Source organism: Pelobates fuscus, chromosome 2 (genome assembly GCF_036172605.1).
Source record: "Pelobates fuscus isolate aPelFus1 chromosome 2, aPelFus1.pri, whole genome shotgun sequence".
Taxonomy (NCBI): domain Eukaryota; kingdom Metazoa; phylum Chordata; class Amphibia; order Anura; family Pelobatidae; genus Pelobates; species Pelobates fuscus.
In genome coordinates this window covers 37,433,360-37,445,946 of record NC_086318.1, presented here as the reverse complement: position 1 = coordinate 37,445,946, position 12,587 = coordinate 37,433,360, and the positions used below count along the sequence as shown (strand labels likewise).

At 41.2% G+C, this 12,587-nt stretch overlaps 1 protein-coding gene across 1 annotated transcript in view; it reads left to right on the top strand.

The window, feature by feature from the left end:
- The window catches only part of LOC134585433 (serotriflin-like), an 83,802-nt gene extending 72,024 nt beyond the window's left edge, over nucleotides 1-11,778 (top strand). Inside the window, exon 8 of the mRNA XM_063440851.1 lies at nucleotides 11,506-11,778. Within this exon, the coding sequence (XP_063296921.1) occupies nucleotides 11,506-11,642 (137 nt within the window). The 3' untranslated portion in view covers nucleotides 11,643-11,778. The remainder of the gene's footprint in view (nucleotides 1-11,505) is intronic.
- The last annotated feature ends 809 nt before the right edge of the window (nucleotides 11,779-12,587 follow it).

The window sequence follows — 12,587 nt, the reverse complement described above, 5'->3', positions numbered from 1 at the left end:
CCCAGTTACCGCTCGGCACCCTGTCATCCAGTGGGCTGCCGTGCGGTGTACCCGGCATGCCCATTCCACATAGGAATCACCAGCCTGTTTATTAGTGTCCCGGAATCGCCTCCGGTACGCCTCAGGTGTAACAGCGTACCGGGCCAAAAGGGCATCTTTTACTGCCCGGTAGCTAGTGAGTTCCTCCTCTGGGATGGCCCGAAAAGCTTCACTGGCCCGGCCGGATAATTTCCCAGAGAGGATAGGAACCCATTCTTCTGCGGGCACCTGGTGTAAAGCACACTGTCGTTCAAAGTCCGCCAGGAACCCGTCTATCTCTCCTTCAGTCTCAATAAAACTTCTAAAAGCAGCAAATGGTACCTTTTTCTTTCCATTATTATTATGGGGTACCTCTGCTGCTGCAGCTCCTCTCCTCTGGAGCGCCTGTTGTGCTGTCACTGCGGCTTGTACTTGCACCACAATATCCGCTGCAGGGTTGGGGCCAAAGTGTGCCAGCCTTATCTGAACTGCCCGGTTAAACGCTATCTCCTCGGGTGTTAAGTCCAGCAGGCCCGGCACATTAGCTATCTCCATTCCCTGTGCCGTATCCATCTCTACCAATATAGCAATAATCTCTCTTTTCTTGAGATTGCTCGCTGATCGTCCTCTGCGCTCCAAAATGTCTTTAAGGGTAGCACGCCTTAATTCCTCATATTGCATTTCCAATCCGGGGTGTGTAGCTGGCCTTCAGGGCGGTGGGATTCATCCCGTCGCTTGCCACCAATTGTTACGACACTCACCGCCTGGGGAATGAAGCCGCCGTTTAGTCGATAATCCCCTTTCTCCAGAAATGCAATTCCAGTATAACCGATCATAAAACTCCCGAACGGAGCATACGAATGCGGTAACTCCCGATCAGCAATCCATCCGAAATCCTTCCACAGCTAGAAATAAACGAAAGCGCTGTCCCAATAGTCAATCCCTCCACAAACGAGACAAAGCTCCGTTTTGAAGGTCAAGCAGTAGTGTGTTTAATGGGGGCTACCTGCCCAGTATTTATGCAGGTCTCCACCAGGTAGACACTCCCCTAGGGGACCTGGTGGAAGACTGTAAAATATATTAGACAGTAGCCAATCGCAGTGGCTATAACACAAGCCCTTCCCATTTTACCCATAATACATCTTTTCCTATCCCGGAGATAATTAGAGAGAAACCTAATTAACTCCGAGGATAGGAACCATCGCCATTTTAAAATCAAACACAAAAAATGCAATAAAATACATAAAATCAAAAGTAGCGAATATATAGTGTTCGTGCAACGTATCCCCAGATAGCCTGGAGCTGAGGGCATATTCCTACCGAATAGCGCTCAGGTCCGATGTACACAGTCCAATCGCCATGGAGTCAAAGTCTCTCATAAGTCCTTCGGTATATGAATGACTCCATGGGACGGCTATCTGGGTAAGTTCATACGGATGAAAGAAACTCCCGAACAGAACAGTGTTCGTATGCCTCCAAGGGAATAGAAGTGGAGACGGCCGTCTCTAGCGGTGTTCGGTAGATAAAGAGTCCGTTTTTAGATCCATGGGTTTTGCACCGAACACCGCTGATTCGCCTCGTGTCCAAAATGGCCGCCGCCTCGTGTTCGGCATACGAACGACGACCACCCGTACGGATGGAATGGAGAGGTGTTTGCGGTTAACCACAACGTTCTAATTTGTGGTCAAGGTGTTAATGAGCCGCACACTCCTCTCCTGGGTGGCCGATGTTCGGTAGTTTCAATCGGTACTTTAGAAAACGTACGAACAAAAGCATACGGACAGGAAATCCATGAATCCAATGCAAACAGACGAACCAGCAATACAGGTCTATGCAGCAGGGTTCGTCACACTGGCGCCTGCAATTACAGCGCATGCAGACTGTTGCACATTTGTTCTAACTGTTTTAGAGCACACACAATCTATGTGCCCCACCATGCTTTTTCCAAAGAAATTGCTAACAGAGGTTAATATTGATGCACTGGCATACCACCTACACACTTACCCCTCTCCTCACCTGGTGGAATTTCTGGTGTCAGGGTTCTCTCAGGGCTTTCACACAGGACTGATTGCACTCCCCACAGGCACTTTAGAATGCCCAAAACTTTTGCTCATCTCCAATGATCCTACCATGGTGGACAAAGTGTTAGTTAAAGGAACCCAGGTTTCATGATAGGTCCATTCACAGAATCCCCATTCTCCACCTGGCGTACAAATCCCATTGGGGTGGCTACTAACAAATCTTCCATTAAAAAACAATTAATTATAGATCTTTCCGCTCCTCATTCTTTGCTCAACCCCAGCCTCAATTCACTCATACCTGCCAAAGAGTTTTCCCACCACTATGCCACACTAAATAATGCCATGCAAGCCATTCTACTAGCAGGCAGTCGTGCATGGCTGAGTAAACCTGGCATTTCAAATGCATTTAAACTTCTGCCTATCCATCCATCATTATGGCATATCCATGGCATTAAGTGGAGGGACAAATATTACTTTGCAACTCGGCTTACGTTTGGTTGAAGGAGCAGCCTGAAACTGTTTGACATCTTCGCAGAAACCCTCTGCTGGCTGCTCCTGAACATCGGTAGGTGTCCATCAGTTATACACTACTTGGACGATTTCTTGTTGATTAAAACAGGCTCTCACACACCAAGAAGCATCCTTAGTAAGACAGCTCTCCTCACAACCCTAGGTGTTCCTCTGTCCCCCAACAAAACGCTAGGCCACACAACTAAACTGGTTTTCCTAGGTATATCACTAGACACAGTGTCCTTTCAAGCAAGCCTCCCCCACAAGAAATTGGTCCGCATCAGGGAAGAACTAGATCTATTTCTTCGGATTGATACCTGCACGCAAAAAGATCTCCAGTCTTTATTGGGATCTCTTCATTTCGCTATGTGAAACACTGGTACTATTGTAATCGACTCACCAGCCAGAGCTGATTTGCCCATGTGGAAGAATTTAATTCTAGAATGGAATGGCATCTCCATGTTCATTCCCCCACTAACTGAGCAATCCCCAGTATTATGGACAGATGAAGCAGCCCATACCAAGTTTGCTGCAATATTTGACAACTATTGGTTAAGGGACAACTGGCCTATAGACACAGCTAACTTGCCGGCCTTTAGAGAAACCTTGGCCTTATTTAAAATCTACCCTATCGTGGCTGTTGCCCATACCTGGGATCATCTCTGGTCCGGCAAGGTGGTCAAGTGTTACACTGACAATTTGGCGGCCTGCGAGATAATAAACAAGGGATGCTCCTCCTCAATTAACCATCATGAGTTTGGTCCGGAAATTGACCTGGCTCCCTGCTAAATTACAATTTTACCTAGTTTGCGAACACATCCAAGGAGAAAATAACACTGCAGCTGACGCACTTTTCCAATCTGGTTTTCCTAGGTATACCACTAGACACAGTGTCCTTTCAAGCAAGTCTCCCCCACAAGAAATTGGTCCGCATCAGGGAAGAACTAGATCTATTTCTTCGGATTGATACCTGCACGCAAAAAGATCTCCACTCTTTATTGGGATCCCTTAATTTCGCCATGCACATCATTCTACAGGGTTGATCATTCATCTCCAGGCTACTGTGCCTCTTACATGGTGTACCAGACACTGGTACTATTGTAATCTACCCACCAGCCAGAGACGATTTGCTCATGTGGAAGAATTCAATTCTAGAATGGAATGGCATCTCCATGTTCATTCCCCCACTAACTGAGCAATCCCCAGTTTTATGGACAGATGAAGCAGCCCATACCAGGTTTGCTGCAATATTTGACAACTATTGGTTCAGGGACAACTGGCCTATAGACACAGCTAACTTGCCGGCCTTTAGAGAAACTTTGGCCTTATTTAAAATCTACCCTATCGTGGCTGTTGCCCATACCTGGGATCATCTCTGGTCCGGCAAGGCGGTCAAGTGTTACACTGACAATTCGGCGGCCTGCGAGATAATAAACAAGGGATGCTCCTCCTCAATTAACCATCATGAGTTTGGTCCGGAAATTGACCTGGCTCCCTGCTAAATTACAATTTTACTTAGTTTGCGAACACATCCAAGGAGAAAATAACACTGCAGCTGACGCACTTTTCCAATCTCATTTTCAGGTATTTTTCAAGGTACATCCCTCCGCCAACATCCAACCATCTAGGATACCGGCATACCATGAACTAATTATAGACTGACAGAATTGCTGAGTCACGCCCAAACACTTACACGCAATGCACTTTCAGCTAATACCAAGACCACTTACGACAGGGCACTAACCATTTTCCAGAAGTTTGTGTCAGAATTCAACATACAAGAATTTTTTTCCATAGAGACCATGGTGGCTTTTGCCTCCTTCTGTCACCTACATTTCAAATTATCACACAACACCATTAAAAACTATACCTTACAGATGTACAACATCACGTTCTCTCAACTTTTCCAAATTGCACCCGCTTTTTCTGTCCTCATATCCCATCAAAACTATCCTTAAAGGCATTAATAAAACAGTTTGCCCTCCTAAAACCAGTAGACTACCCATAGACGGGCCCATATTCCGGAAACTAAGCAACATATTAGCCTCCAGCCCTTAAGGTCGCTATCTACATCACCTTCTATGGCTATCTCAGACCCAAAGAGAGATACCAACACGAGCCTGAAAAAATCTGACCTGGTTAAACACAATGACCACTTCATTCTATCACTTAACCCCTTAAGGACTGAGCCAAATGTACATGTTGCGATCAAAACAAAACGTAAACAAAACCTGGCATTTGCACTATATGTCTGTCATTCATATTAAATGCACCCACACTTATTATATTTCATTTTATTCTGGGAAAACAGGGCTTTTATTTAACATCCAATATTTAGCTATGAAACATAATTTAATATGAATAAAATATTTAAAAAAAATTAGAGAAAATAATATTTCTATTTTCTTTGTTCTACATGACATTTTTTTTTTTTAATTCTTTATTTATTCACTCTGCATGTAAGTTACACAACAAGTGGGCTTCCACCCTATCATTGAGGCATACAAATAGTATAGTATTCACATTGGTTTCGGTAAGACAGAGAAAGAGAAATAAAAAATAAAATGCAGAGTGAGGATTTTTGTTTTGGTAACAAGGCAATACAACTTATAAGGTACAATAATAACATCCCGCTGGGGTACATCTGATAAATTCTACAATGAGGCATTCTAATACTGTTGGGCTAATTGTTGGGCCTCCCCCTCCAGGATTAAATTATTAAATTCTTCGTGTGAACTCTATTGTGGTTGCGGGGGGGGGGGGGGGGGGGGGGTTCAGTTCTTGCAGGCTCCTTGCCCGGTGTACAGTCCCTTGGTATGTTACGGTGACTAGCCTAGGTCCCCCCCATCGATAGGGGATATTCTTGGTGCGCAGATGTTGCAGTTGGGATTGGAGCGATTTGCGCCATAGGAGAGTGCTCCTCGTTAAATCAGGTAACAAGGAAATTTGGGAGTCCTCAAATATAAGCAGGGTTTTCCCCCGGGCTGCTGCCAGCAGTGTTGCCTTGTCCTGCAGAGATTGGAACCGCACTAAGGTCTGCGGTGGCTGTGGGTGGTGCTGCTGCGGGTTTTGGCAAACGGAAAAGGCCGTCCAGTTTTATGTTTTTGGCCTGCTTAGGTTGTAGCAGCGTAGCCAGTAGGCGCCTAATGTAGTGGGGTAGGTCGGATAATCCGACGGTTTCAGGCACCCCTCTAACCTTAAGGTTGTGTTTCCTCCTGTTGTCCTCTAGGATTTCCACTTTGTCAGCGGTGCTTAGTTGCTGCTTTTGGAGGTCAGAGACCTTATGTTCTAAGGCGCTTAGTCGGGTGTCCTGGGTGTTTGCTGTGGTCTCGAGGAGGTCCAGCCTCGTGATTGCGCCCGCAATGGCGTCCTGAAAACAGGCTATGTCTTTAGCCAAGTTCTGCCGAAGTTCTGCAAACATACTTTTTAGAAGGTCTACAGTGACTGGCTCACCCGGCGGAGACGATTTGGTCGTTCTCACCACAGGTCTGTTCAAGGAAGATCCCTCTCCCATGTCGGTATAGCCGTCGTCAGAGGAGTCCGAGAATCCTTCTTCCCCCAGCGCCATTTTCTCCCATGCGGCCTTCTGAGAGTTCCGCAGGAGTTCGCCGATGTCATGGCTTGCAGGAGTTTTGTCCGCTCTGGGTTTTTTGTTTTTCCTGCCCATCTCGATATCTGCGATGTGCAGGGTAATTTGTGGGTAGGTAAGCGCCCAATTTCCAGCAGAAAATCCTCTACATGACATTTTAACTGTGAATGTCATAATACTGTTTGCTTTTACTGCAATAAAATACACATATTTGTATTCAGCGATCTCTCACATGTAAAACAGTACCCCCTATGTACAGGTTTTATGGTGTTTTGGGAAGTTATAGGGTCAAATATAGCATGTTACATATTTCAGTTTTTCCATATTGAAATTCGCCAGATTGGTTACGTTGCCTTTGAGATCGTATGGTAGCCCAGTAATGAGAATTAACCCCATGATGGCATTCTATTTGCAATAGTAGACAACCCAAGGTATTGCAAATGGGGTGTGTCCAGTCTTTTTTTAGTATCCACTTGGTCACAAACACTAGCCAAAGTTAGCATTAATATTTGTTTGTGTGTGAAAAATGCAAAAAACTCATTTGAATGCCACCAATTTTGGCCAGTGTTTGTGACTAAGTGACTACTAAAAAAGACTGGACATACCCCATTTGCAATATCTTGGGTTGTCTACTATTGCAAATGCCATGCCATCATGGGGGTAATTTTCATTCATAGGCTACCATACAGTCTCAAAGGCAACGTAACCAATCTGGCAAATTTCAATGTGAAAAAAATGAAACGCAAGCCTTATATTTGACTCTGTAACTTTTGAAAACACCTTAAACTCTGTACATGAGGGGTACTGTTATACTCAGGAGACTTCACTGAACACAAATATTTGTGTTTCAAAACAGTAAAAAGTATCACAGCAATAATATCATCAGTGTAAGTGGCGTTTGTGTGTGAAAAATGCAAGAAAACGCCACTTTCACTGCCGATATCATCGTTGTAATACATTTTACTGTTTTGAAACACTAATATTTTTGTTCAGCGAAGTACCTCCCATGTACAGGTTCTATGGTGTCTTGGAAAGTTATAGGGTTAAATATAGTGCTAGCAAATTAAATTCCCTATACTTTCGGCCTGGGTTGTCAGGCAGGTCCCTCAAATTGTAATTAATAAAATGACCTAATTATGTAAAAATATTACATAAATATATATGTAGAATTAATTAAAAAAAGATATACGTGTGTGTGTGTGTGTATATATATATATACATATATATATATATATATATAATTTTTTTATTATTTTTATTTATATATAGGTATATATATAGTGATATACATATATATATATATATTTATATATATAATTTTAATTATATATATATATTTAATCAATTTCATTGTACTTGTATTTTGATATTAATATATATATATATATATATATATATGTAATTATATATGTTAATATTAAAATAAACTTATACAGTGTATATGTAGGTATGTATCTATGTATATATATACTTAGATCATATATAAAATAAATATATATATATGATCTAAGTATATATTTTATTTTAAACTGTGTTTTAACTTTTTTTTTTTTACCATTTACAGGCAGCGGGAGGAGTACCTGTCATTGCAGGCACTCCCCCTGCTGGCACTGCTATGGACGGCTATGCCTTCCATGTGATCGTGAAGTCCTCGCAAGGACCTTGTGATCACATGGCCCAGGGGGGCTGGATCGGAAGCAGTTGGACTCCCTGGGATGCCAGGTGAGTTCCCCCACCGCGATCGCCGGCGTGAGATCGCCGGTGACCGGGTAAGTACATAGGACAGAGGCGACATTCTATGCCGCTCGCTGGGGTTTTGTACCGGATCCCCAAGGACAGCATAGAACGCCCGTCGTCCTTAAGGGGTTAAAACCTCAAAAACTAATCAGACTAACCATCCTTCCACAATCCCCCTTTTTCCTACAGGAAATGACTGGTACCCTGTTAAACTATTAGACTGTTTTCTAACCGCACGCAACAGCCACCCACCTAACTCTCCACCTCTACTACTTCACAGACAACCTCTCACCACATCTAAGTTAATTTTCTAAGTCAGAACACTGCTGTTAAGACTGGGCTACAAACTCTCTTCCTTTTACGGACACTCTTTCCAAATAGGAGCAGCCTCTTTGGCATCCAGTTCAAACACACCAGTCAACATCATCAAAAAAATTGGGTAGATGTTTAGCCTTATAAGAATGCAATAAAGTGTGTTTTCTTCATCATTTTTTTTGCCCTCTTTTATTACAGGCCTACTCATTCATTGGTTTTGGCACAACACCACCAACTTACACTACCTTCCACATTCCATAGTCTATTAAATTATGACCACAAGAAGGAAAGTCATTACGCATGAATTTGTGGGAGAAGTTATTTGCCTACTTAAACGCAAGACTCCTAATCACCTATGCAATTCCCGCTTTTGATCCCACCCACCACACCCTCATACATCTTAATATTACACTACCCTTCCATAGTCTATTAAATTCCAACCACAAATAAATAAATAAATAAATATATATATATATATATATATATATATATATTTATATATATACACATATGTTGCTTGGATGATGTAATTGTAACGATTGCTCACCTTTCCCCGCCGGTCCCGCGCAGCACGGCGTTCTCCTCCCATACTTCCGGGAGGCGGCTTAGTCCTTCTGACGCCAGCCACTCGGAACACGCCTACCTTTATGACGCGACGCATGCGCGCCGACGTCAGAGAGAAAGTGCCGCCAAAATTCAAACGTGGCCACGCTCCCGAACCTTTTGGGGGCGTGGCTTTAAAGTTAAAGAACCCACACTATAAAAGGGCTATCGTGACACTTGTCAGGTACTCTAGTGTGGTTCTTGTTTAAAGTCTCCTAGTGCTATTTACTACTGTTTGTCCTTTTTGGTATTTGACCCTTGACTATCTCTCCGACTATTCTGTTTTCTGATTTCCCGTTACTTGGCTTGGATAATCGTGTGCCCGTCTTCTGTAATCCCTTGACCTCTGGCTATTCCTTTAACTATTCTCAGAGGCTAGTCCGGCCACTCTAAGGTCCAGTAAACGTCTTCCTGTGGGTTTCACGCTGTGTGAAAGGGTCACTGTCGTGACAGTAATAATTTGTGCACACGCTTTTTGGTATTATTTTTAATGCAGTTTAAAAGAGAACATTTTTGTTTTAATAAGACCCATAATAGAGATACATCTTAGATAGTAATTGTGGAGGGGCAGTTGAGAATTGTAGCTATCCTACATTTAACCAGGACCAGCATACCATATTCTTTATTACTTTTAGCCTTGCTCTACATATCTTTTATGATTCTGAAAAAATGTTGGTAACCTAAAAAGAAATGTGATTGATTTTGGAGCACTTAAAATAGTGCAATAAAAAGAAAAGTAAAGAGTGTCTGTGCACCATGCCGAAAATATCTTTTGAATGCGACTGGGGCTAGTACCTTCTATTTAATCCCTATGGGTTATTAGGCATTGATAAGGTTTCATTATGTTTAGACTGCTTCAGGATACAAAAAAGCTTAGGATACAAGTTGCAAGAGAAAAAATTGTAACTCATGTTAATCTAAAATTTTTATTGTAAAGCCTTGACATGTTCGCATTCTCTAACATGAAGTGGAAGTTGGATAGCTGGATAAAATGCTGCTTCAGCCCTTCTAATTTCATGGAAAATTTTGAAAACTAGTTATGATTCCTAACAAACAGGAAAAAGGGTAAATCTGTTCCCACTGCCTTTATTGGGTAAATGCTAATAATTGAAAATCTAAAGAATACTTTATTAAAGGATAGGGGACACCTATCCAAAAAAAAGCCCCCGCAATGGTTGCCTAACTAGACAAAGGTCAATAGCGGCAGTCCAATATAGAAGCAAAAAGAAACGGAAAATAAATGACAAAAAAAGAAAATATAATAGAGGAACATATAATCAAATAAAACTGTGTATAAATCAATAGACGAGTTTAATACACATTGTGTTACACATCGTGTGTAGCGACATAGGTTTTAATGACTTTCATCAGAAGTAATAGATACTGAAAATGTGCTCTAAATAAATTGCCTACATAGGCTAAATGGGATAATTCCCACTAATTAGAGCTGTACAATGTTGTAAAGTAAACACATGTATATGTATCAAAAAATCGTATGTAACGACATAGGTATTAATGACTATCGTCAAAAATAATAAATACTAGAAATATGCTCTAAATAAGTTGCCTAATAGGCTAAATGGGATAGTTCCCACTAAGTAGAGCTGCACAATGTCGTTAGATAAACAGATGTCCATGTATAAAAAAATAATATACAATGTAGAAACTCCCACAGGATAAATCTGCACACTACCGTTAGAAATAATCATAACAATGTGTCAGAAAGAGATATATAATACAAAGTATCAATGTGGTTCATCTTAATGGGATTCTGTTTTAATCAGAGTGTAAACTCAATCGATAATGATAATAGCAAATTAATATATCCAATATGTGGTCTCTTGATAGATATAAATCAAATCTGCATACTGCATTAGTGTAAGGTGGTCCTGCATCAGTCTGATTAATAATGAAAAATAATGAGCTGCAACTAATCCTACAATTTGATTAATAATTTCGTCAGAAAAGTTTAAATATTCCTACTTAAAATAAGATAGGAGCAGTGCCTTCTTGGGCACTCAATATAGGATAGGTAATAAGCTGCAACTGATACTACAGTTTGATTGATAATTCCGTCAGAAAAGTTCAAAGCCGGAACTGATCCTACAATTTGATTAACAATTTCGTCAGAAAAGTTTAAATATTCTTAATAGAAATGAGATAGGAATAGTGCCTTCTTGGGCACTCAGTATAGGATAGGTAGTTGAAAAGAGAGATAAGGAATGCAGATGCTAATAAATCCCTGACTGAGGGGATAAGAAATCAGGATATATTGTCAGTGAACGCTACTAGAAATTAGTGTCCTGGTCGAAATAGAGAGTCTGCGTGTGTCACTGGCGGGTAATCACCGCCTGAGTCCCAAGCCAGTGGTATATGTCGACTCTAGAGGGCAAAAGAGTGTCCGAGGACACACAAGCAGAACTTAGTAGTGCCGGTAATTTCCGATAGTCGTGCCCCGAAGCTCGTTTCACCAAGCTACAAGGTTCATTCCTACACTGAATAATTGGAGATATGGGTCAACCGAAATGGTAAATGCTCAACGTTATCCATGAGAAAAAGGCAATCAATGCCTGATTGCACAAACTCTCAAGATGATTCCTCATCCATAATAAGAACAAATATAAAATGTTGCTTTTTTTAAAGCCCCTGTTAAAATGAAGCTTAATATTCTGAACATCCTTCTCACTTGCTGTTCTTTTTTGTTTGCTATAGCTAATCCTTGTGAACATCATGATGAATTTGACAACTGTAATGAATTTGAGGATTTGTGCGATGAAACTGATGAAGACGTCTCCTTTATTAAAGATATCTGCAAAGCTACGTGCATATGTGATGACGAAATTCAGTAATCTTCTTGTTATAACTGTATAAACAAATGCATTGAGTAATAAAACTAATTAGTAAACAAAGACATCATCACACAACATCATTTGTATGTGTTTTCCTTTGTCACAAAATGCCTCTTCTATACTCTGCAAATGGAAACTGCACACTGCAGGTGTTCTCCTATTTCTGTCTGTTTCATTTCTTGTAAATAAAATGTGCATTTTTAAAATTATAATCAAGCAGCACTTTATGAAGTCTGGTTAATCCATGCATAAATATCTTCAATATAGTTTGAAGAATCCAATTGCAAATACAACAAGCTGACATGTCATGGGTTAGCCACAGGGAAGGACATCCTGAGGTACTTCATTCTGCTGAGTGCACAGGAAGTTATTTAGATTCAGCTTAATCATGTTCTTCTGCAGTGCATTAGGCGTGGTGGACAATAAGAGGACAATGAAAATGTCATGGTGCGGTTAGGGGAATACTATCTTTTAAGTAAGACTGGCCATTTTTTAAAATTAGCAATGTGAGGCCAGTTAACTTGCGCATATGTATTAATTTAAGTCTTTAAAATTTTAGTGCATACAAAATTGCTATGCTTGTGTGTGTAGTGAACCTGTATAAAGTATATTGTTCATGTCTTTATGTGAGTGAAAATTTAATAGGCAGCATGTGTGATGGCGTGGAGAGGGAATTGGTGATGAAAGTATTAAAGCCCACCACCCCCACAAAAAAAAAGTATTAAAGCCCACCACCCCCCAAAAAAAGTATTAAAGCCACACCACCCCTGCCAAATTAGTATTTCATAAAGATCTTTCACTGAAATTCCATCCCAATCAAAATATATACTGAGGCAAAGTAGGGACTTTGTCTCAAGAAGTGACAGCTGCAGGGAAATTCACCTTGTCAATAGAGGAACCAGCGGGCAGTGACATCACCTCTTGGCTGTTGAAGCACAAGGAGTA